The 27,094-nt window shown below is 38.7% G+C and overlaps 1 protein-coding gene across 1 annotated transcript in view; it reads right to left on the bottom strand.

Annotated features, from left to right (window-relative positions):
* Positions 1-27,094, bottom strand: part of TMCO3 (transmembrane and coiled-coil domains 3) — a 104,178-nt gene that overhangs the window by 43,739 nt on the left and 33,345 nt on the right. Inside the window, exons 6-8 of the mRNA XM_004704312.3 lie at positions 24,303-24,395; positions 17,023-17,209; positions 2,183-2,300 (exon numbers count right to left, since the gene is read on the bottom strand). Of these exons, the coding sequence (XP_004704369.2) occupies positions 2,183-2,300; positions 17,023-17,209; positions 24,303-24,395 (398 nt within the window). The remainder of the gene's footprint in view (positions 1-2,182; positions 2,301-17,022; positions 17,210-24,302; positions 24,396-27,094) is intronic.

The raw sequence follows: 27,094 nt of genomic DNA, 5'->3' as shown, positions 1-27,094 counted from the left end.
GTGGAGAGCAAATGTTTTGAGAATGATGAGGGCAATGAATGTACAAATGTGCTTTACACAAATGATGTGTGTATGGATTGTGATAAGAGTTGTATGAGCCCCTAATAAAATAATTAATGAACAACTTCATATTCATAAAATAGACGACTTAGAAAATGATCCAAAATGGATCGATTCCTTTGAACCACCAAATTAAAAACAACAACAATGAAATAAAACTCAATGCCACTGAGTTGATGCTGATACATCTTATCCAAAATTCAATCGAAATGAACAGAATAAATAATCCTATAACTATGAAAGAAATGGAATTTGTAATTAAAGTTTCTGAAAAAGAAATATCAAGTTCCATGTGTTTTACTGAAACATTTTACAAGATATTTATAGAATTAACATAATTTTGCAGAGGCGCAAACACACGTCTCAACTCATTTTATGAGTGCAGTATTAGTTGTAATGACACATACCAAAGTCACAAAAAGACAAAAACAAATGACAAACAAAAATATCTCATAAATTTAGAAATAAAAACCTAAAAAATATTAGTAAATCCAGCCCAGAAACATAATCGATGTGTGTATGGATACCATGATGAAGCAGAATTATTCTGGGCAAGCCAGGCTGCTTCAGCTGTTGAAAATCAACCAGTATAAACCATCCTGTCAACAGACCAAAGAAGAAAAACTCATCTAAATTAGTTCACAAAAAGTATTTGTCAAAATCCAATATCAAATTAGGATAAAAATTCAGAAAACCAGGAATAAAAGGGAACTTCCTCAATTTGATAAAGAACATCTATAAAAACCAACCAACCAAAAACAAGTTACATCATACTTACTGGTGAAAGACTGAACACCTTCATCCTACAACCAAGAACATGGTAAGCATATCTACTTAAATTGACTTATTCTAAGTACTAGAAATAACACCTCGTGCAATATGGCAAGAAAAATAAACAAAAGGTACACAAATTGGGAAAAAATAAAGTCAGCGAGACTGAACTTAGGGCTTCAAACTAGCTCCAAAAGGAATTTTCAGAAGTCTAGTAATTTTTGACCCATAGTATCATCCCTGTAATAGGATGTAGCTCCTGGGATATTTAAAATACAGCATTTACAGACATAAGATACAGTATATTTGCTTAAAACCAGTTCAAGCTGATCGTTTTCTCCAACATGCATTTGTTTTTAGATTGTGTAGTCTTCCCTATCCTTTCCGTCTATGTTCAGTTAAGTGCTTGGCTGTTAAGCACAGTTAGAACTGACCCAGAGCTTCTATAGGAGAAAAGACCCAGAGATCTGCTCCGGTAATTATTAAATTCTAGGAAACTATGGGGTGCTCTGTCAAAAAGGGTCACTATGAGTCAGTGTAGACTAGACAATACAAAAACAGTATTCTATACTTTGCAATTGCATGGTATTGGGGGGCTGGTTCTTGGCATGTATTTTTATATTCAGCATAATCTACAAAATTTTGCATAAATTTACTTGCCCTACTTGGCCTCTCTCTCCATGTGAAGCCAAAAACTTGCAGTTTAGGCTTTGGAATGATTTTCAAGGAAGAAGTGAAAGAAGGATCAGGGGAAATGATAATAATTACAACCATCACAATTATACCTAACCCATACAATTATATACTGAGTCCCAAGCATTGTTCTAAGCACTTTTGTATCTTTTCACTCAGTCCTCTTAAGCACATGATTGGTGCTGTTGGCTGATGTAAAGTTGTGACACATAGGGCTTTAACTGGTTATTCAGAAGTAGGTCTTTCTTCCTGATTTGTTTTACTCTGGAAACGCCACCCAAACCTGGTCAGTACCATAGAAACAAGCCAGGTTGCACTAAAATAAGTGGAGGCAGCACAAGAAGGTCAGCCAATACAATACCAAATAACAGGCAGTTGACCTTGTTGCTGGGACGTGAACCTAAGCCTCCCACGAAGAAGGTAAGTCCTACTGTCCTCACTGTACTAAGAAAGAGTAGAGCTGAGTAGCTTGCTCAAGGTTAAAGAGCTATTATGTAACAGAGCTAGAATTTGAGCCCAGGTGGTGTTCCTCCAGAGTCCATGTTCGGTTTTATACGCTTTAAATGATTTTTTGGGAACAAGATACGAAACATCTTTCTAAACAAATGATTTGAAGTTAGAAAAATAAATTGTAAAATGAAGTAGTATAAACTTTTACCTGGCATATGAGCTTGCTCCTGCTTGTATAAGAGTTGGCATAACAGCTATAAATAATCCAAGTTGTACATCTTGCATCACTAGCATACCAAGCAGCACGCTGCTATAGTCAATATCACCTGTTTAGGGGAGAGAATAGGTTATTGAAAGCATAGGCCTAAAGTACCAGAAATCAAAGCACAATCACTCTGAGTACTTCCAAAAATAATCAAAATAAAAATTTAAATAAGAACATAGACCCTATAACGCCGAGCGTGACATTTTCATAACATTTAATTAAATGCATATATTAATATATTGATAACTATGAAAGTAAAGAATAAAAACATAAATTTTTCCCCCTGAAATTAAAAATTCAGGCATTATAGGGTTAATCTCTTTGAGAGCAAATTGGGGGGGAGTTCTAAAGGGGGCTTGACAATGGTTGTGGGAAAATTTCATTATCTTCTCACTCTATTTTCCTACAAACTTTTTGAAGCCCCCTCATATTGAAGGGTTGAAAAGCTGAAAAAGTTTAAAAAAGCTCTAAAATATTTCACTTTCACTACTGGGTAATGATATTAATTTAATCCTCTGTCCCCTAAAACATACGAAGCTTTCATTTCTAGTATTCATTTTTTCCTTACGCTACCCAAGTTCCCTTTCTGGTCACGACTTTCTGTGTGTCAAGTGAGTTGGGCAGCCTGGCTGACACCAGTAATTTTCCCTCACAAACCCACCATCTGAATATCCCAACCCTGGAGGGCAACACAGACATAATAGCAATCATCTGGCAAAAAGAGGTCAAGGATCTTGTTCAAGAAGAAAGGAAAATGATACGGTTTACATGAATTCAACACACAAGCCTACAAATGTCTCTATGCTCAGGAAGTACTTCTGGTTTTGGACCCTTTGTATGTTTCTAAACAGCAGATTGGTAGTTACATAATTTCATGTCAACTTGATAAATAAGCTATAGGGGTGGAGTCTAGCCTGTCAATCAGGTCACAACCTGACTGATGCCTCCTTGTGGGCATGGTCTTCCCATGAGAATTTTGGGAATTTCCTCTTTTACTCCCTGGAGGCAGGACACACACACACACACACTCTCTCTGCTTCACTTTCCTGTGGACAAGCAAGCTGATGGCAGCCAGAGCCCTGAAAATGCTTCCACCGCAACTGGATCCACAAGCCTTTCCACCCACAGGCCTGTGATCTTCCTGCATTCTGCATCATTGCATGTGCTGTGTGAATCTGAAGAGGAATTTATGGACTAGTATCAGGCATAAGGGCTAATATCAGACTTATGGACTTGATCTGGACTGGGATGGGATGTTTTCTTAATATATAACTTCTCTATGAGCCCCTAATAAAACGATTTAAAAAAAAGAAAATGCATAAAGGGATTAAAAATGCTGAAAACCATAAATATATATATATATATATTTACGCTTTGATAAAAAGCTCTCTCTTACACAAATATGAGTATCTCTGGATTTATTTCTCTAGTCTACCTGGGCTAACACACCCCACAACCCATTACCCTGAGAAAAAGCAATTTACATCCACAATTTTAAAAGATCAACAAACTAAGTGTATATAAATGAAGTTCTTAAAACAGAGCACAAGCAAACCAAGCCAAATCCCAAATCCTCATTGCCAGTAAGCATTTTACTGAACTCAAAGTTTCAGTAATCCTATTTAGGATTATTTTATTTCTTGTATGAAACTAACTTTTTGACTGAAAAACTATCTTGGCTTAGAGCTTTAAAACCTTCTCCAATGGGACAGTACATTAGGTTGTGGTGGAAGCTTTGCTCACAACCTTGAAAGTTGTGAGATAGGGGTGAATAATTCTCTCACAATTATTAAATGTGTGGGATACGTTTAAAAAACATCTATTCTTTTTTCAACATTATAGCATTTTTATGACATCTTGATCATTGTAGATCTCTTGATCTTTGTGGTAGTTACACAATCTCATGTCAACCTGAGTATATTAAGAGTGAAGGGGTGGAGTCTAGCCTGTCAATCAGGTCACAGCCTGATGATGCCTTCTTGTGGGCATGACCTTCTCATGAGGATTCTGGGAACTTCCTCTCTCTCTTCCCGGAGGCGGGTCACACTCTCTCTCAGCCATCGTCTTCCTGCAGACAAGCCACACTGATGGCAGCCAGAGCCCTGGCAATGTGTCCACCACCATTGGATCCACAAGACTCTTCACCCACCAGCCTATGATCTTCCTGCATTCGGCATCATTGCATGTGCTGTGTGAGTCAGACGAGGAATTTATAGACTAGTATCGGACATACGAGCTAATATCAGACTTGTGGACTTGATCTGCGTGGGGCTGAGATGTTTTCTCAACATACAATTGCTCTTTGATATAACGCTCTCTCTTACACACATTTGAGTGTCTCTGGATTTATTTCTCTAGTCAACCTGGACTAATTGAATCTTGTAAAATTTGGTATAAGCTTACAGTTATATTGTGACATCTCTTCCCCTTTCCTCAGATAAAAGTAATGTATTTCAAATTTGGGACTATCAATGTTTCTCTTCTTTTATTTCAGGAGGTCCTGAGTGGTGTGAATGGTTAACACACTGAAGCTAACCAAAAGGTTAGTGTTTAGAATCCACCCAGAGGTGCTTTGAGAAGAGGGCCTGGCTATCCACTTCTGAAAAACCAGACACTGAAATCTGTGGCAATGTTATTTCCATGACTCTTCCAGCAGCTGGTCAGTTCCTGTAACTAATGAGACTCTGTCACAGTAACTAGTCATGTGACCCCTGAGTGAGTACTCTCCCCCAACTTTTTGGAAGTACAAGTGGTGTTCAGTTTAATATTCAATAATTCATATACATTTTGCTTCAACACATACATTACAACCCTCTCAATGCACCACTTTTATACTACTTCCTCTCGGTTTGTTTCCATTCCTCCTCCTTTCCAATCCTCTAAACTTTGTCCTTGGGTAATGCTGCCTTTTGATCTTAAATGGCTGTTTATTCTAAGGAGGGAACAAGTGTAGTTCCAGACCTCGTGGGTAACACAGAATCATAGTCTCTATCTAACTAGTAAGCTCAGTTTCTTTTATGATGTTGAGTTTTGTTCCACATTTTTCTTCCGCTCTACCCACGACCTTCTAATGCCATCCTTCTCAGAGCAGTTGGTTATGGTAGCTGGGCACTATCTAGTTCTTCTGGTCTCAGAGCTATGGAAACTGGTGCTTGGGTGGTCCATGAGTCCATTGGACTGTTTCCATATAGTCTTTTTATCACTCCTCTTTCCTCTGGACAGGGAGAGACTAATAGATGCACCCTAGGTCAGGGAGAGACTAATAGATGCACCCTAGGTGGCTGCTTATGAGCTTTTAAGACACCAGCTACTAGTCACCCAAGTAGGACACAGAACCTTGTCTGTGCGAACTATGTTATCCCAATTGACCTTGGTGTTCCCCAAGATTGTACTCTTAATTCCTCAGACCCAGCAACTCATCCTGCGAGGTATTTGGTTATGTCCAAAAGGCTCTAATTTTTAAAACTGTTGTATAGTACACCACAATTTAGCCATTCACTTATTGTCAGAATAACCAGCCTTTGACAATCGTGGGGGGTCTGTAGGCGCAATTGTACAGCAATAATATATAAAGATTATAGTAAAGTCATACAGATTAGGGAAGGTAGGAGAGAAGATTAAAGGAGTCAGACACATTTTATGGTAGCATGACATTTTATGGTCAGCCCCTCTTGGTGGTTCACGTGGAGGTGGGAGACAAGAATAAGAGAGGCTTATATATACTTAGGGGCGTGCAAGCCCCCCTGATTACAGGTAACATACGTCACAGGAAGGGGTTGTACCATAGGCAATACAGCAAGGGGAGGGGGACGATCTAGGGGTGTACAAGCAATAGGAAGAGGAGGGATTAGGGCTACACATGTGACAAGATGGGCGGATCCTAGATTTAAGATGGCAGCTTAACCGTAGTTGTCCTTGAGCTGTCCTTGAGCTGGCTATTCTGAGCTCTCCTTCAGGAAAGCAGTCCACTATTCTTATCAGCAGGGAGAGAGCCCCACCTGTGGTGGCACAGACAGTAGTCTGATTGCCCTGGATGGCTGATGCCCTCAAGGAGATCACTTCTAAGCAGCTTGCTTCCAAGTGTGCTACAGTCATTTACCATGTGTTGCAAGCAGTGTCCTTGGCTGGGCATACAATAAATATGGGGAACTACCTGGGGAGAAACCTTTTTGTATCCCACAACTTATTAGTGGGCTGTTAGGTTTTTCTATTTTCTTCTACAACTATAAACAATACTATAATAAACATTCTTAATGATTGGGATAACCTCCCTTTTCCTTGCTTATAATTCCATGATAAAAGATTCTTCACAAACAATTCTAGTGCCTTGCCTTACCCCTCACATATTACTACCCAAAATGAGAAGTGCTTCGGCTGAGAATGAGTGGTGGTTTTTACAACCCTTGTACGCCAGTCTGCCCACAGAAAACTAAGTCTGGAGCTCTCCCACTCTTAAGTGATTCAAGTTCACAGTGCAAAACACCATCTGAGGAGGGGGGTGCTGCACATAAAACTGGGTGGTCAATCCAGTTCTGAGGGTAAATGGCAGAGGTTTGTTCTTCTATAAATTATTTGAGTCTTTACTTTTATTCTTTGATCTTTCAGTGAAAACTTTAGGATTAACAGCAAATTCCATAGGGGTGTGTGTGTGTGGGGGGGCTCTTGAACTCTTTATGGGAACTGCATTGATTAATTTACCAATTCTGGGGAGATGCAATATCTTTAAAATCTGGAGTTTTCTGGTCCTTACATATACTCTCTTCTATTAATAAGGCTTTTGCAGCCTTTAAACATGTATTATAATCTTCTCTATGAAAGTTATAAAGTTATTTTAGCTTTGAGGAGGCCCACTGGCAAAGCAGTAAAGTACGCAGTTGCTAACCAAAAGGTCAGTGATTCAAACCCAGCAGCTCGCTCTAGAGAAGAAAGAGAGGGCAGTCTGTTTCTGTAAAGATTACCCTCTGGAAGACCCGACAGGGCCGTTCTATTCAACCTTAGTGGGCCACGAAGACACAAAACTGACTTGATGGTAATTTTTTCCTTCTCTATTGTAAGATTTCTTTCTAAACACTTTTTAGTTCTATTACTATTAGAAATGAGATTTTTTTCCCCATTGCATTTTTCTAACATGTTATCATCAATATTATCATGTTATCAAATTACTGCTGATTTTGGTAGAGTTACTTTCGTATTCCGGGACTTGATGAATTCTTACTAGTTCTAATAAACTGTCTAAAATCTCAAGGTAACCATCTTAAGATTACATACACACATATGTATATATAATATATAGACTATCATATAGTTAACATGACAGTTTTCTCTACATGCACATTATATACTTTTCACTTCTCCCTCACCACACTGACAATATTGAATATCAAGAGTGGTGGCAAGTTTAATGACATTTTTTATAATTATATTTATAATTCTACATAATATTCTTTGTAATTATATTTATAATTTCAAATATATAACTGTATTGATAATTCTTCTAAAATGCTATGATTCAGTAAAGACGCAGAACGAGGTGAAACTGTTGGATTAAGACACCCTCCATTGCATCAATAGAGCAAAGGAAAAGAGCCACACGGTTATTGCGATGGATGCAGAAAATGCATTTAATAGAAATCAACACTTTAAAAAATTAAAACCCTAAAAAAGATTAAAATTAAAGAGAAATTAAAGGGAACTTTCATATATGATTCAGAAAATATACAAAAGGTCAAAAGCCAACACCCTACTTAAAGGAGAGACATTGAGACTGTCCCTCCACATCAAGAACATGATACGGTGCCTGTTGTCACTTCTATTCAACAGCATAATAAAAGTCCAAGCCAGAGCAATAATACAAGACGTCAAAGGTATCCAGGTAAGAAAATAAGAAGTGAAATCACCTCTATGTGTGGCTATGATCCCAAATACAGAACATCCTAATGAGTCCGCAAGAAAATATCGAAAGCTAATCAAGGGAGCTCACGAAGTTGGAAGGTACAAAGTCAACACACAAAAGTCAGTTGAGTTTTGCTACACCCCAGCAATGAGAACTCTGAAAGGGAAATCAGGGAAATGATTTCATTTGCAACAATTAAGAGAATACAACATCTAAGAATAAATCTAACTAGGGATATGAAGAATTACACAGCAAAACTACAAAATGCTGCTGAAAAAGAGGAAAGCACACTTAAATGGAAAGATGCCCTATGGTCATGTACTGGAAGGTTTAAATGGTTATGATGACAAGAGCCATTTATAGATTCAGGCGATTCCTATCAAAAGCCCAGCAGCCCTCTTTACAGAAATAGAAAAGCCAATCCTCAACTTTGTAAGGAAAGGTCAGAGGCCCCAAATAGCCAACATAATGCCGAAAGATAAGAACAAAGTAGGAGGACTCACACTTACTGATTTTAAAACAAATTACAGAGCTTCAATAATTAAAACACCTGGGACTGATTATCAATAGACACACCAACAGAAAAGTCCAGACAAAAACCCAGGTGGAGAGAAATGAAACAAGACCCTTGCCTAATACCACACACAACGGATGAAAGACCTAAATGTGCAAATGAGAACCTTTATTTTATTTATTTAGGTATGGATAAGAATTTACAAATTAATTTTCTATCCAACAATTTACACATTTATTTTGTTTAGCAACAATAGTTGCAATCTTCTCAATGTAAACACTTTTTTCTTTTTTTTTTTTAAGAAAGTGAGCTCTTTTCCCTGTTTCTATTTGTCCTTCTTTCCTGCCCCTTCCTGACTCCTGGGCTTTGTTTTGGAGGTAAATGCTGCTTTTGGGGGGCCAATATGGTTAACTGCTGAAGATTATGCTCCTCACAAGTATTACTGTTCACTTTACAGATATACTATTTGGCTGAAAGGCAATCCCTTGGAGAAGGTTCAATTCCAGGTTTGAAGAGTATCTAAAAGCCATAGTCTCAGGGGTTTAAACCAGAAAATTCTAGAACAACAAGCAGAAGCAATGCTGTTAGGCCTAACTCAACAATGGACTATCTAATATGATAATAATATTTTTTAAACACACTAATAAAAGACAAAATAAATGGGACCTCATAATTTAATTTTCCTTGATGTTATTGAGCACTCCAATTAGTTTCAATGTTGTACAACGGTAAGTCAAAAGGTATTGCTACTGGGGTTCCAGTTCATACATGTCCTGGTTTACTCCAACAACACGTATGTAACATGTGTCTGTGATCAGCAAGATGCGTGTTCTCAGTCTTGTTGGGGTGCCTTCAGAAAGAAAGGCCCAATCAAAACAATGGCTTCCAAGGGGATCTGCTAGGTGCCCTAAACTCAAGACATAGAGGTCAGCTCGGAAGGTTATAGTGGCTATTGTAGGGCATTCCAAGGAGGGTGATTCGAAAAATTTTCTTGAAGGATGCAGGGCAATCACAGGGGCCTATTATAAAGAAGTTTTTAGAAAATGAAAAACTGCACTGGTGAGCAAAAGGCTACTGTTCTGAGGAACATTCCCCTCAGGACAGTGTGCCTGCTCCTTGACTGAGGGTAGCAAGATGTCTGTCCCACAAGAATTTTGTTGGGAAACCGTACGCCACCCACTGCCCAGCCCTGACCTTCCCCTTCAGACTTCTTGTTGATCCACCAAACTCAGAATATTTCAAAGAGACACGAGTCTTGCAACACGAGTCTTGTGAGGATGGCCCAACTGCTATTTTGAGCTCTTTCAGGGAAGGACCAGAGAGGAAGACACAGCCTTCAGAAACACACCAATCCAGAGAAAAGACATGTGGGGAAAACAAGAGAGCCACATTTTTAATAGTATACTTTAATAAAGGTTCGTATGATTTTGTATCAATACTCTGACTCACCCTCATATACCAAGAAATAGAATTTTGTTTGCCAAATTACACTCCAAAGTGGTTGAATCAATTTACATTTCCACTGAGGTGTGCTTAAAAGTCCCTGGCACTACGGTTTTGCTAATAATGCAGGGGATGCCAGTTTGTCAAATGTTGCCAGGTGAGTGGATGGGAAATGGCATCTAAATGGCAGTAACCTGCTTTCCCCTACTTCAGTGGTTCTCCACCTTCCTCATGCCGCGACCCTCTAATACAGTTCCTCATGTTGAGGTGACCCCACCACCTGCTTCATAACTGTAATTTTGCTACTGTTATAAATTGGGCAACCCCTGTGAAAGGGTCACTCGACCCCCAAAGGGGTCGCGACCCACAGGTTGAGAACCGCTGCCCTAATTACTATCAAAGTCCAACAACTTTTCAAGTATCCTTTTCCACAAAGTTGTCTGTTCAGATAATTAGCCTATTTCTTTATTGGGTTGCCCTTTTAATTTGTAGAAAATTCTTGATAGTCTGAATATTAACCCTTGCAATCCTGACAGAAGCAGACTGCTTCTTTCTCCTGTGAAGCAGCTAGTGGGCTTGAATTGTCTATCTTTTTGTTGGCAAACCAGCAATTTGTCAGAGTTGGACTTTGGGGGCTCTTTCAATCTCCGACTCCTTGGGACTAGTTTGGTATTAATTCTTATTGAAGAAATGATTACCACACCACAGCATCACCAGCACTCCTATCGCCAAACATACAAGGGAAGTGCTAACGCCGTCTGTGGCCTTTCTTTAGAAAAATATTGTTATGGGAGATGCAGAGTTTAATGTGTTCAAATGTATCAACATTTTCTCTGTAGTTTAAGGTTTTTTTTTGAGGGGGGGTTGCTTATTTCATTTTTTTAAAATGATTTCATTAGGGGCTCATACAACTCTTATCACAATCCATACATACATCAATTGTGTAAAGCACATTTGTACATTTGTTGCCCTCATCATTCTCAAAACATTTGCTCTCCACTTAAGCCCCTGGCATCAGCTCCTCATTTTCCCCCCTCCTTCCCCACTCCCCCTCTCCCTCATGAACCCTTGATAATTTATAAATTATTATTTTGTCATATCTTGCCTTGTCCGACATCTCCCTTCACCCACTTTTCTGTTGTCCACCCCCCAGGGAGGAGATCACATGCAGATCCTTGTAGTCAGTTCCCCCTTTCCAACCCAAGTAGGACACAGAACCTTGTCTTTGTGAACTATGTTATGCCAAAGTCCACCTTCAGCATTCCCTGGGGATCTCGCTGCTCCATTCCCTTGCTGTTCTGTTGCACCCCCTTAGTGCCTTGCCTCAGTGTGGTGGCATCAGATCGGTGCCATTCCCACACTGTGTCTCCGGTGTTGTCCCCTGTAGGGCTATGGGTCAGTGAGGGGCGTCATATCTCATAGAGGGGCCGGCCATGTGGTCCTCTCTGTGGACTGGCTGCTCTAATTGAGAATATAGTCCTCAAGGCCTGGTGGGCCAGGATGTGCTCCACTCTCTCCTCCTTACCCTTCATCCGCTCTCGTGTGCTCCAATCAGACATGTCCCTCTCCTGGAGCTGCAGATTCAGTGCCGTCCTTTGAAATAAATTCTTCTGGGGGAAGGGGCAGGTGTCCATGTAGTAGTTGGGATTAGGGCCGGCCCCCCAGGCCTCTCCACTGGTTCCATACTCCACACCGGCATTTCTCGACTATGAGGTCCTAAGTTTGGGAGTTGGAACACTCTGCTGATCACGTGTACGTCTCTAAGACACGTAGAACTGACTTGTGTACAGTTCAAGGTTGTTATGGTTAGGTGCCATCGAGTCAGTTTCAATTCCCAGCAACCCTCGATGCACGACAGAAGGAAACACTGCCAGTCTGTGCCATCCTCACAGCTGGTCTTATGCTTGAGCCCACTGTTGCAGTCACTGTGTCGGTCCATCTTGTCTGGGCACTTCTTCTTTCCACCGCCCCTCTACTCTAGCAAGCATGGTGTCCCCCAGGGACTGGTCTCTCCTGACATGCTCAAAGCAAGTGAGCAGTCTCACCATCCTTGCCTCCAGGGAACATTCTGGCTGTAGGTCTTCCAAGATAGATTTGTTTGTTCTTTGGCATTCCATGGTACGTACTTTAATATTCTTTGTCAGCACCATAATTGAAATGCATTAGTTCTTCTTCGGTCTTCCTTACTCAGTGTCCAACTTTCACATGTCTACAAAGTGACTGAAAATACCCATGACTTGGGTCAGGTGCACCTCAGTCGCCAAGTTCTAGTTTAATATCTTCTTCACCTGGATGAATATCATGCATTCAATAGCTCATTTCTCACAGTTATTGGTAGTGTTTGGGTTATTTCATTGTCATCACCTATGCCTCTGGCAACATTATGCCACAGGAAAAAAATGGGGAAAAAAATTCCAGGTATGCCGAAGAGTAAATCTGAGCACTTACCGGAAAAGACCAGTAATCTATAAAGAGTAACATACCTTGTCAGTAACATTCTGTAGAAAACAGTGGAGTCCCATTTTCAACATGCTGAGGGAGGTGGGGGGAAGTAAGTCAGCCTAAGGCTTCACACACAGTAAGAAACATCTTCCGTGAAAGCATTTTCAGTTTTCAGATAAAGAGTACACACAGAGCTTCTACCGCCCATCCAGCCCGCACTGAACTACAAAAAGTGAGCAATGGACTAAAGGGAATGTCTGGCATGCAAAAATGAAATAATAAATAAAATGCAGAGCACAGAGTCTATTTGTTTAAAGTTGGCAAATTTAATTAGAAATGGATGTTCTTTGTGTTTTTTAAAAAATTGCTCAAGCTAAAGACAGTAAGAAGAGAGTAGTAGTTGTTTAGTGGTAGCATTTCGGGAAGGTAGACTTACCTAAGAATTTAGAATTCAATATAAAATCTATTTATAGACATGTTACAAATGTAATAATATATCTATGTCACAGATTGCTAATGTAAAAAAAAATTTAATCCTCAAAGATCACCTATATCTTTTGAGAGATTTATTTCTAAGTACATTGTACTTTTTTTTTAATATACCTGAAATTTTTTTTTCATTTTTTCCTGTTTACTTTTGGAGATGTATTTTCCATCTAAGGGCTCATATCTTTTTCCAATTTTGAAAACTTACTATTTTCCCCATTAAGGAGCCCTGGTGGTACTGTGGCATTAGTGTTGGACTGCCAGCTGCAAGGTCTGTGGTCCAATACTGCCAGCTGCTCCCAGGGACAGAGACACAGCTGTCCGCTCTTGTGAAGATTTACAACCTCAGAAACCTCACACAGGGTCGTCAGAATCAGCTGGATGGCAGTGGGTGGTGGGTGTTTCCCCTGACCCCTACAGTGTACCCATAAAGCCTCTCAAGCTGGTTTCTTTAATGTTCCCTGTTATTTTTCATTAAAATACTATTTTTCTTATTTTTTAAATTGTGCTAAATATATAGATGACAAAACATTTGCCATTTCAACTTTTTTTACACATACAGTTCATTGACTTTAATTTGTCCTTAATCTGCATGATTTGACATAATTTGTACTATTCATCCTGCTGTGCAACCATCACTATGATGCACTTTCACATTCTGTTAGCCTTTCCAGAGAGTCACTGCCCTTTAAGCAACAACTCTTTTTCTCTCAGCCCTCCTAAGCACTAATAAATAGTCTCTAGACCCTATTTGAGCTATTTAAGTGGGATGTGTGTGTATATACATATCCTTTTTTTGATGGATTTCACTTGTGTTTTCATTGTCCATCCACATTTCAGTATGTAGCAGGACTTTATTTCTCATTATACATATATGTCACATTTTATTTATCCATTCATCTGTTGATAGACATTAGGAGTTTTTTTTAATCATTTTATTGGAGGTTCATACCACTCTTTTCACAATCCATACATACATCCATTGTGGCAAGCACATTTGTACATTTATTCTCAAAAGGTGTTTTTAATAAAAAAAATCTTGTGGCTATTCTGAACAGTGTTGCAATGCCCATAATTTCTAATTATTTTTCATAAATATAAAAATATTTAAGAAATCTTATTTCATTTTTGCCTAATTCCATTTAATCATTTTCTTCCTTTTCAAATAGATGCAATTCTATTTTTTGTGTTTTCAGTATTGTAAACATGCTTATTTTGAAGTTTTTTCCATGCTGTTCCTTAAATGAGAGGAGACTGTGTTCTGAGCATTGAGTTTACGTGCTCTTTTCTAGCAATACATTTCTGCATTGGTGTTGACATTTTGGCGCGCAGCCCTTAAATGAGACGTTATTATTTTTCTCCTTTGCAACCAGTCAGCCCTTTGTCCCCTTCTGTGGGGCACTCAAAAAGTTCATAAAAAAAATTCATATTTTAGTTCCATTTTCCCACAAACTTTATGAAGTTGCTATTACATTTTGACACCTTTTAATTGGCTTTCACAAAGTAAAAATAAAATTGAAAATTAACGTACTGAATTTCTTGTCAACGTTTAAGTGTGATACAGAGGACGACGCCACCACGTGACAACTCACAATGTTTATTCTTAAGCTCACAACAATAGTATTCTCCACAACCAAAATGATTTAGAGATGTCAATATTTCACACACACAGTTAAAACTAAAACCAAAGTAGAAGAGTTTAAAACACCTATAGTTAACCAAAATACTATGCTTCTTTAAAAAAAATAGGAACATCCGACCTCCTCCAACTTCACAAAGGGTCAAGGAGGAAAATCAAGATCCTTGGTTTCAGCTGCCCAAGCTGAGTCCTACAAGATGGAGCTCAGACATGCCGCAACCCTCGAACCTTTTTACCAATTCTGATACCAACCATCCCTTCCCAAGCACTCATTACTTCTCTGCTGGGTCCGATAGCTCATTGCAATGGTCACACCCAGCCACAGACGACACTCACATTATGGGGCTTACTAGGAAAGCAACAAGTTACGATTCAAGTTCAGGAACACTCAGAATAAACTGCTCTTTGATCAGGGCAGCCTCTTCTCAATCATGACCGAAGACACACCCCTCTCTGGCCCTTGGCCCCTAGGTCTGGCCTCTGTCGTCCTCAGGCAAATGCTACATGGCTCTTTTAGCTCTGCCCGAGGCACAGACTCCACTTCTGCCCAAAAGTGCTCAGCTCAAGCTCGGTGGGTCGGCAAATCCAGCTCCCTGAACAAGTTCCTAGAGGCACTCCATGCCCCCCAAAGCCTGCTGCCCTAAGGTACTCAGTCCTCTTGTTCTGCAGGCTGGCAAGCCCACAGCTCTGTCCTGTGCTAGTTCTGCTCTCACTGCTTCTCTGCAGCTACTCCTCTCCATCTCCACGGTCACAGCTCTGGCTCTGGCTCCAGGTAGTTCACTGCAGGGATCTCAGGTCCAAAGGACCAGCTCCACTCTGGGCTCTTCTTCAATGGTAGTGAAAGCCTCCTTTCCACATCTGGAACTGCTTATTTTAAGCCTAGCAGATTGTCGAAACTGAACAATCCTTAAGTTTGGGTCCCATATGCCTTATTTGCATGGTCTCATCCCCACAGTAGCACCATGTACCTTATTTATATAAATTACCAAGCTATCTAATCTGTATGTTGGGCCACAGCACCTCATGTTTACATAGTCCTACCCAATCACTTGGCAGGATTACAAAGACAGGAAAAAAGGTCCAAATTAAGTAATCCAGTTTACAAAATACAGGGAAAGAAATATTGACAGTATGTCAATTTCCAGTACCTAACAAAACTAATGAGGGCACATTAAGTCTCTTAAAGTTGCAATTCCATAGTACTTAAAAGAAAAAATGTTGAATTGCCACATATTTCACATACTATACAATTTAATCATTCAATCATATTAAGAAGAGTTGTGTAATCATCACAATCGATTTCAGAAGATTTTTCTCTTGTACTCATTAGCTCCCCATTTCCTACCATCCTCCCCTGCCCCTAGGTAATTACTAATCCTGTTACTATCTCTACAGATTTACCTATCCTGGATTTCAAATACAGAAAATCACACAAAACACAAACAGGAAACAAACAAACAACAACTACACAAAACAGAGAAAACCCTTAATTGAAAAGATTGCAGAAAATATTAAAAACTGAAACAACTTTAAAATGTGTCAAAGGAAGATCAAATGATAAGGTATTACATTTTAACCCAACTATATCTTCAATAATTGACTTTACAGTGCTCTCCGATGGCAAGGAAATCCACATCCCTGGACTATCTGCAGAGGGGAATTCAGCAGAGGCGTAATCCATATGTGGACTCTAAGAAGAGTTTTGGGGCTTCTACTGCCGTCCATAGCTGTCTGAAAACTAGCTATTCACAATTTAAGCTCTGATGCCATTCCCTCTTGCAGATATGGATTTTATTACTTATAGTTCTTGGATCACACAGGCTGGTGTGCTTCTTCTTCCATGTGAACTTAGTTGACACCTCAATTAGATGGCTGCTTGTTTTAAGACAAGCCTTTAAGCTCTCAGATGCTATTCTTTCTGTTAGCCAGGCACCTAGTTTCTTCACCACACTTTGCTATAGCACCCATTAACTTCAGTGATCTCCTCATAAGGGCAAGTATTGAATAGGGCCAGGTCCTAAGAACTGATTGTTCTTAGATTGGGACTAGAATTAAGTGCGAGGCCCAAATCCATTCATATATCTATGGTTTGTCTTTTTCTTTCAAATTTGGTCCATTTGCTCTCAGGTCCTTAGGCAATCCTAAATTTATAAACATCTTATAGGCATTTTTCCAATCAAGTAAAAGTTTATAAAGTTGAATTTATAGAGATACTAGTCCCTCATGGACTCTAAGCACAAATATTCAAAATAGCTAAAGCACCTAAAGAATTGCAGGTTTTTTCTAATAGGACTTCAGTTGTGAATTCAAAAGTCAACTATACAGACGACATTTCAACACATACTTAAAAGCCCATGATCACTTACCTTCTTTATCACCTCGAGCACTACCCACAAGGAATCTGGATACCAAGGGTGTGCTTGATAAGGACAAACAAGTCGAAATAAAGACACTTTGAGTGGCTCTGATCTGTAAGAAGTGTCCCCACAATAAGCCAAATCCAATCATCAATAGGGTCATATAACATGGTCCTTGTAAGGATATTTTCCATACCTTAAAGAGAATATAGTTATTTATATATACCCTAATAAGTAGAGAAAAGGCATGGCTATCACCATAAAATGTACATACATTATTTATATCCTAAATATGGTATATGAGAATAAGGAATACTATGTGCTAGATATTGTTCTAAGTGCTAAATACCTTCATTGAATCCTCAGAACAAATCTCTGAGGCAGAGTTTGCCATTTCTTGCACTTTTAGATGAGAAAACTGAGGCATAAAAAGCTGAGTAACTCGCCTAGGGTGACATGGATAGTGTGGTCGTTGGATGATTTTGTGTTAACTTGAATATGTACAAAAGTGTAAGAGTGGAATCAACCTGTCAATCAGGTCACAGTCTGATGATGCCTTTCGAGGGTGGGGTGGGGTGGCGATCTTTCCATAAGGAAGAAACTGGGAACTTCCTTCTCTTTGCCCCTCTCCCTTCTTGCTTGCTGGGTGGGACTCTACCTGCCTGTGGGGTAGCCCCATGCAGCCGCCTGACACTGAGGGCTGTTAGTACCCTATCATGTTTCCACCAACTTGGATCCACATGACTCTGCTCCTACTGACTTGTGATCTTCCTGCTTCTCCTTTCTGTGGCATCAGCCAGCAGCTATTTGAGTCTGAGTCTGAAGGGGTACTTGAGGACTAGCATCAGACTTCTGGCCTAAAGTTAAACTGGGCTGGGACACCTTCTTGATATACAATTACTTCTTGATATAGGCTCTTTCTTATGCATATGTGAGTACCACTGAATTTACTTCTCTAAAGACACCCCAGCCTAACAATTAGCAAACGCTGGAGTCAGCATGTAGAAGTGTGGCTCTATAATCAAACAGACATTTATAAGGTAGCCAGTAGAACTCCTAGCTGAGTAGTAGGTTATGCGTTTGGCTGCTAACCACAAGGGCAGCAGTTCAAAGCCTCCAGTCACTCCTCTGGAGAAAGATGAGGCTCTCTACTTCTATAAAGATTTACAGTCTTGGAAACATACAGGGGCATTTAAACGCTACCCTATAGAATCACTATGAGTCAGAATCGATTTGATGGCAGTGATTTTTTTTTAGTAGTTTCAATTGATTGCTAACACAAAAATCAGCGGTTTGAACCCACCCAGTGTGCGGCTTTGTGGGAGGAAAGACCTGGTAAAGATTATAGCCAAGGAAAACCCTGCAGAGACGTTTTCTTCTAGTTGACCCCTGGGGTCGCTATGAGTGGGGCAACTTGATGGCAGTTAACAACAACAATATGTAATACGTGTGGTGAAAAATATGGAACAAAGTTTGATCCTTGCCCAGATAGCTTTCAATCTAGTTGAAGAAAGAAGATAATTAAAAGTAATATTTACATGAACATGAATATTATATACTAACAAAAGAAATTAAACTGGAAAACTATTCCTATTCCTATTCAGAGGATTAGTTCAAGGTTTGAATCTACTTGTTCATTTCTTCTTCTCCCTATACCCTCTCAACTACCCTTCTCACAAATGGAAACCAGGAAGCACTAAATCCTAATTGAAGACCCTCCACTAAATGTAGAGATGGTGGGGAAACCACAGAAAGAAGTGATGTAAGAGATGGTGGTATGGTGGTTTCCCACTGGGCTGCTAACTGCAAGGTAATGAACAATGAGACCCACAGCTCTACTGCATGCTGAGTTTCCAGGGTTGCCACTGGGTGGCAACAGCAACGGCTCAGCCTCTGGAAGTGGAACAACTGGCTGGGAGTGAGCAACACGATTTCAGAGTTAAAGGGCCATGAGCGGCTACCTCGGGGTTCAGCCTGAGATAGAAAGGTTATCACCCAAAGTCACCCAAATTAGATGCTGAGCAAAGATTATTCCTATGGGGTCACATTACTCTCTTTACAAAAATCTTTCCCCTCGTCATTATCACCCTGAACAGCTCAACCTAATTTACTAATATATAATATAAATGGTTCCTAAGTATTAGACCATCAAATGTAAATTTAAAAAATGCTTGGGGGGGATATTTCATTATATAAAATAACTAAATGTGACCACCCCATGACCACCCCACACATTACAAAAATAGCAACATTATAAAAATGTGTAGTTTTTGCATCATTTAAAATTAATGTTAACATTATACAACATTATTTTACTATGTAACAGTGAATACACTAGTGAAAAATACAAAGTAAGAAAATTTAGAGCAGAAGAAACTTTTAATTTTCCAGATGCTTCATAGTATATGGATGAGAAATTAGTGTCCCCAAGACTTAACTATCCTGTTGGAGGTAGCTAGATCTAATGGCAGAACCTGAATTGTATCACCTTTCTGGCAGTAAATCACAATGAGCCATTGTTATGATTGTGAAACTCTTCCAAATTAAACATATATACCTCGTACCAAGATCAGAATAAGCTACACTATGAAACTGAGGCCCGATATCTTTAAGGAGCCTAATAAAATACTGCGTGTTTACAAGTCCTACACCACTATGGTGAAGCAGAGGACTGTCTAGCCTGTTTTCCTTCATCCCACTCCCGATACACAGCTCAAAAGAGTTACCACGAAGAATGAAGTCATTGTTCTGTTCTTTTTTCCCCACCATTTTTCTTTAGATCCCTGAAAAGTGGTCAATTTTCTTTAAACTTTGAGTTCAGAAATTAATACATGGATATTATCATGCAAGAAGTACAAAAAATTACAAAAGTACCAGAGAAAATGAAAATATAATTCAGAGTACTTTATGAGGAAGCATTTCCTGATATGAGTTTAAAGAGAAGTGAGAGTAATCAAGTAAAGGTTTCTGTTAATGGAAAAAAGGTCAAAAGATCTGAAGAATAACATGCTAAATGAAGGAAATCATAGTAGCAGCTATAACAACAAATATTTCAGTATGAACAGCTCAGTCACTCCTTCAAAACCAACAAACATCGAGAGTGCATTATTTTCTTCATTATAGTATCTGTTGCGTATTTGTAAAATTCAAAAAACAGGAAAAGAAGAAAGAAGTCATTCACAGTTATCTGGTACATTTATTAACTGTTGTTTTCTTCTAAGCATTTGTATTTCTTTTTAAAAGCTTTGGACATACTACATGCTCGCTTTTCTAAGCTTAGAATTTTAGCAAAGATTTTTCTTTTACTACATATTTCGTAGTATTTTTAATGGCTACATAATTTCCAAGTTTTATGTCAGAGTTTAATTAGTCACTGAATACTCAGATAGCTTTTGATCTGTTTGTTTGTTTGTTTGTTTTATTAATACAGTGTTGTAAATCTTTTATGAGTTAGGTTTCTTAAAACTTAGTTTTGATTCTTTCTTTTGGATAAAGACCCAGGAGAACTATTGGGTTAAAGGATATGAGATTTTAAGGCTTTTAAATCTAACTGCTAGAATGCTCTCTATAAAAGGTGTACTAGTTGAAACTTTAAAAATTCTGTGCTAAAAAAAAAAAATTCTATGCTAATTTGATATTAACAATCCAGACAGAGAATAGCGACAGGACCAATGGTTATCTAATTTTATTAGTTTGGTTACCAGTAATGATTATTTTTGTCGCCATTAGTTTTTTAATTAGCTATTTTCCTCTTTTGTGAGGTTATTTTTTAAAGAGTAGCTTTTAATTAACTAACTTCCAAATTAATTCCATTTCCATTCTAAAACATCTCAACAGTCAAGTTAATAAGGACACAAGTAAACTGATTTAGAAGTCAACTATAACCCCCTTTATTTAACATTTACTCAGACATATGGTTCCTACCCACTGCTGGCGAGGCCATTCCGACTCATGGCGACTGGAGGGCAGAGTAGAATGGCCCCCTAGGGCTCCCAAGGCTGCTGTAGTCTCCAGGGAAGCAGAGTACCACCTGTCTCCCATGGAGTGGCTGGTGAGTTAGAACAACTGACCCTTCAGTTAGCACCCAAGAGTTTAACCACTGTGCCGCTAGGTCTCCTTCATACAGCCCTGAAAAATCCCACACCCACTGCCAGCCAGTCGATTCCTATTTACAGTGATCCCCTACTGGGTCTGCAAGGCTGTAAACTGTTCTATGAATAGGCATAGACAGCGTCATCTTTAGTAGCTATCGGAGCAGCTGGTGGGTTTGAACTGTCCATCTTGTGGTGAAGGAATCCAATGCTTACCCAACAGTGCCATCAACTACTTTTAATTACTTGTATGTTTTCATTTTACAGTGACAGAAAAATAAAACCAAAGTTTTCCACTTAGTCAGGAATTAATTTTTCTAATTAGCATATTAACTATCCAAGCCCTAAATATTTCACCTTTTAGGAGTTTTATGCCTTCTTGGAGGTAGCCATATATTAAAGTTCAAATTTATTACTTTTCAGACTTATAGAATTTGCCACATAGAAGCTAATTATATAGAAAGAAAATGTTTTGAAAATGATGATGGCAACATATGTACAAATGTGCTTGACACAATGGATAGATATACAGATTGTGATAAGAGCGGTATAAGCCCCCAATAAAGTGATTTTTTTAAAAAGAAGCTAATTCTGATTACTTTTAAAACTTCCACTTTTACAAACCTAACATTTTAGTATAATCATTGAAAAGATAATACCAAACTATTAAAAGAAGCTCATCCCAGCTCAAAGCATCCCTACAGGCCAGGGCAGAACTGCTCCTGTGAGTTTCTGAGGTTGTAACTCTTTACGGGAGTATTAAACCTTGTCTTTCTACCTCAAAACTGCTAGTAGTTTCAAACTGCTGACCTGTGGTTAGCAGCAAAATGTGTAATCTTCTGTCACCAGGGTTCCTTACACAAGCAACTACTAAAGCCAGTGATAAAGAAATTGAAACAGTCTACCAATTTCTTCAGTTTGAAATTCGTCAAACAGGCAAGAGAGATGCATTAATAATTATTGGCAATTCAAATGCAAAAGTTGGAAACAAAGAGGATGGGACAGTAGTGGGGAAATATTTATGGCCTTGGAGATAGAAACTAAGCTGGAGATTGCCTGATAGAATTTTGCAAAACCAATGACTTCTTCATTATAAATAGCTCTGTTCAACAACCTGAACAGCAATGACACATGTGGATGTCACCAGATGGAACACACAAGAATCAAACTGACAACATCTGCGGAACGAGAAGTGGAGCTCAATATTAGACGGATGCGCGGGGCTGGCTGTGGAACGGACCATCAATTATTTATAAGTTCAGGCTGAAGTTGAAGTAAACAAAAACAAGTCCCTGAGAGCCAAAATAAGACCTTCAGTATACCCCACTTGAATATTGAACGATGCGGGAAGCATAAAAGAAGATGGAAAGAATACCAAAGAGAACCGCTTGACACTCAACAATATGAAGGGGTAGCATAAGATCATGAATCAGTGATACTTAAGGAAGGAGTGTAAGCTGCACTAAAGACATTCGTGAAAAACAGGGTCTAAAAAATTGATGGACAACTAATTGAAATGTTTCAACAAGCTGATGAAGCACTGGAGGCACTCACTAAACTATGCTAAGAAATTTGGAAGCAATCCATATTTGACCTATTCCAAAGAAAGGTGACCCAAGAGAATGAAGAAATTATCAAACAATATCATTAATATCAGAATAAAGGGAAGCCAATATCATAGAGCTCAGGAATAAAGAAAATATTTTGAAACTAATTGCAGTAGTAATTGTACAATTGTGCTTGATTCATTTGAATTATGGAATGTTATGATACCTGTAAGACCTTCCAATAAAATGATTTTTTAAAAATCACATGGGAGTAAAATTTTGCTGAAGGTCATTCAAGAACGATTACAGCAATGCATTTGAAAGGGAACTGCCAGAAATTCAAGCTGGATTCAGAAGAGGATATGAGACGAGGGGTTATCATTGATGCTGTCAGATGGATCTTGGCTGAAAGCAGAGACCACCAGACAGATGTTTACTTGTGCTTTACTGACTATACAAAGGCATTCAACTGTGTGGATCATAACAAACTTTGGATAGTATCGCGGAAATGAGGTTTCCACAATATTTGATAGTGCTTGTGCTTATGTGAAACCTGTACATGGATCAAGAGACAGTCATTCAAACATAACAAAGGAATACTACATGGTTTAAAATCAGGAAAGGTGTGTGCCAGGGTTGTATCTGTTCATTATACTTATTCAATCTGTATGCTGAGTAAATTAACAGAGAAGTCGGACTATAAGAAGAAGAATACGGCATCAGGATTAGAAGAAGGTTTATTAACAAGCTGTGCTAGGCAGATGACACAACCTTGTTTGCTGAAAGTGAGGAAGATATGAAGCACTTGTCGATGAAGATCAAGACTTGCAGCCTTTTATTTGGATTACAACTCAATGTAAAGAAAACAAAAATCCTCATAACAACCAATAGACAACATCACGATAAATGTAAAATTGATCAGTTGTCAAGGATTTCATCATGCTCGGATCCATTTCAGTGCTGAAGGAACAGCAGATGAGATCAAATAATGTATTGTGTAAATCCACTGCACAAGTCCTTTTTAAAAGTATTGAAGAGCAAGAGTGTAATTTTGAGGACTAGAGTGTGCTTGGCACAAGCCATGGTATTTTCAATTGCCTCATATGCATGCAAAACTTGAACACGAGATAAAGGAAGACCAAAGAAGAATCAATTTACAGTATGGTGCTTGCCAAGAATATTAAAAGCATAATGGACTGGCAGAAGAAAAACAAATCTGGAAAGACGGACAGCAGAGAGCTTGTTGGAAGTGAGGATGGCAACACTTGGCCTGACTTACTTTGGACATGTTATCAGGGGAGACCGGTCCCAGGAAAGGATATTATACTTGGTAAAGTGGAATGGCGGTTAAAAAGAGGAAGACCCTCGACAGCTTGGATTGACAAAGTGGATGCGACAATGAACTCAAACGTAACAATGGTGAAGAGGTGCAGCACCAGGCATTGTTTTGTTCTGTTACACACTGGCTCACTATGGGCGGGAACTGATGCGACTGCACCTAGCAATAACAACAACAACATAGTATGATACGCTATCTTAAAGATACTTAACATTGGCTGATGACTTAGTTTTCACGTTGAAAGTAAATAAACCAAAACTACATTATATTAAGTTGCTTAGGGACATACAGTATACATGGATCAGTCCTTACCTTTCTCAGCTTTTCTGGGGAAAATTCTAATCCAACAAGGAAAAGAGTAAAGAATACACCAAATTCTCCTAATGTCTCCACTTGTACGATAGACTGAAAAGCAAGAATAATTTAAAACCATTTAATTTTATGTTTACATATTAAGTGTACAAAACAGAATAAGCATACACTAATAGGCTTAGTAGTGCTGTCTGAATAAAAGCACAGTGTTTTCATGAAAAACAAAATTTTTAAATTCTCTGATAATTTTCTTCTACTCAATTTAATGTTTCCTTTCCCCCACCTTCTTTCTTAACTAGAGGAATATATAGTTTATCTCCTGATATCTGTGTTATTCACCTATTCTCATATTCATTAATTTACTCTTTGGTGTCCTTTGAGGGTAAGGTGGAAAGAAATCTAATGTTTCAGTTTAATACCTAATTTATAGTACTTAATTCTTGTTTGGCTTCAAACATTTTTAGACTATACAAATTTTCTCATGAAAATAAGGTGTATGTTGACATTCCCCATAGGTTTCAATATATAGTAGTGACTGTTTTGTTTCTTCATTGTTTATTTATTTCTAATGTTGTTATACCATAGTAAAGAATGTTGTTTATGTTTACATTTTCTATTATTTTACACTATTTACACGGAAGTTTCATTATGACTACTGTCTAAGTTTTATGAAATTGTTCAATGAACATGACAAAAAAGTATAGACTTTTTCCTTCTCGTTATTTGTATGCTATCCTAATCTCACTATATGCTTATTTTGTCAGCTTTTAATGACTACTGCCTTCTTTTTATTTGCATCTTCCCTTCTGTAATGAATGGAATTATGTCTTGAAAAGATTTTAAAGATCTGTCCTTGTATCTGTGAATGTGACCTAATGTGGAAATGCTGTCTTTGCAGGGATAAAGAAGTTAAGACAAGGTCATATTGAATTGGGGTGGGCCCTCAATCCAATGTCTCACCAGATGTCCTGGTTATATTTTAAGAGAGAAAGGACAGGGAGATATGGAGATAGCAGACACATGGTTCATCAGTGGTTACCAGGAATGAGGGAGTACACAGGGGCTCACTCTCTAGATAGAAGACAGGTGTTTGTTGTTTTTGATGATGGGAAAAATAACACCAACTGAGGGTGAAGTGTAAGCAGCTTAAAGGTAAATGATATCACTATAAGAAGCACACACACAAAAAGGACCTCTCTTTATAGTTGCTACAGCTGATGCTTTTAAACAACAGCAGAAAGCACCCCCCAAGAAATATACGGTCAGGTATATGAGGGGAAGTTAAAAAGAACTGCTACAAAATCATAAAAACCTTTGTTATATATCAAAAAGGGATGCTGTTTTTCCTGGTTATATCCTACAACTTCTGAAGGCAGTGTTTTCCATTGCTCTCAGCTTTCCCTGCAAAATTCTACACTCCTCAATTCACATCAAAACGGCAACGTGCCCTCCTTGAGGGGCTCAAATCAGGTTCCTTTTCAATAGTCGATGAGTTTAGTGGGAAAAGTCTGAAGGGGCAAGATTAGGGCTGTAAGCAGGGTGACGGGGATGTTTTTCAATTAAATTCTCAAAAAAAGAGCCCTTGACGGCCTTCTAGAAAGAGGAGGTGCATCGTTGTGTCAGAAAAACACTCCGCGGTGCAACTTTCCTGGCCTTTTTCTCGCATCGCAGGTCTCAATTTTGTTTACACTTCCTGATAATAAGCCCATAACCAACTTGTGTCTTTGGAGGAAAATCTATCATGATTACCCCCCATTTTGGATTCCCAAGAAGCAGTCCCATAACCTTCTGAGCTGACCTCCCTACAGTGTTCATCTTTGGGGTCTTCCTGGCCTTCCTGATCTACATGAATTATTTTGTGCGGGGCAGCATTCCTATAACCTTGCTGCAGAGCTACAATGACTTGGGAGGATGGCCACTAGAGCTTTGTAAACATTTTATATTAGCCCTGACCTCAAAATCCATGGCATAAAGTGTCTCTCTCTCTTTTTTAAAGACACCCTAATGAAACTACATGTGTCTTACTCAGAAACTTGTCTGCAGCCATCCAATGATCATAAAGACCTGTTCAAACATGTTTTAGTTGGAATAAACCCATCCATACCATGCATGAACTGAAACCCTAGTACCAATACTTTTGGATTTACTCTTGTATATGTATGTAGGCATGTCTTCCCCATATCCCCCACCAAAAAACTCCTATCTACTGAACTAGTTAAGACCCAAGGACTTCTTGAGACTGCTGTCCCTAGATACTAATCCAAACCTTGAACCAAAACTAACCTTTGAGGTCACCTTGAAGCTAATCACAAACTGACCCCCCCAAAAAAAAATCACCCATAAGTACTATGCTCCTTTAAAAAAATCACCTGTATGAGATTAAGCAGTCAACAATTACTTTAAAACAAAAGGGGAAATGAAACCATATAAGCAGAAATGAACAACCAGAATGAAAACAAGGCTGTTCACACCTTGTGAAGAATGTAGCTCATGTCACTGAACAGGCAGTGTAGGTGTTGAATGGGAAGCTAAATAGCTATGCAAAGTTCTGTCCAAAATACAGTGAAATATTATCCGAATAAAAATAGTTATCTCTCTAGTGAAGTCACTTACTTATCAACAAACCAAAATAGCTTTCATATTGTTTAGATTTCTGTAATAGTCTAGGTACTTTGGAGAAACAAATCCACAGCAACTCACGTATAAGAGAGAGTTTTATGTAAAGAAAAGGTGCATCATGAAAACATCCCAACCCAATGCTGCCCAAGCCCACAAGTCCAACATTAACCCAT

Source organism: Echinops telfairi, unplaced genomic scaffold, assembly GCF_000313985.2.
Source record: "Echinops telfairi isolate 266 unplaced genomic scaffold, ASM31398v2 ScPeMD7_7467;HRSCAF=8505_1, whole genome shotgun sequence".
In the NCBI taxonomy this organism is placed as follows: Eukaryota; Metazoa; Chordata; class Mammalia; order Afrosoricida; family Tenrecidae; genus Echinops; species Echinops telfairi.
The sequence above is the reverse complement of the archived record's forward strand: the minus strand, read 5'-3'. Positions and strand labels throughout refer to the sequence as shown.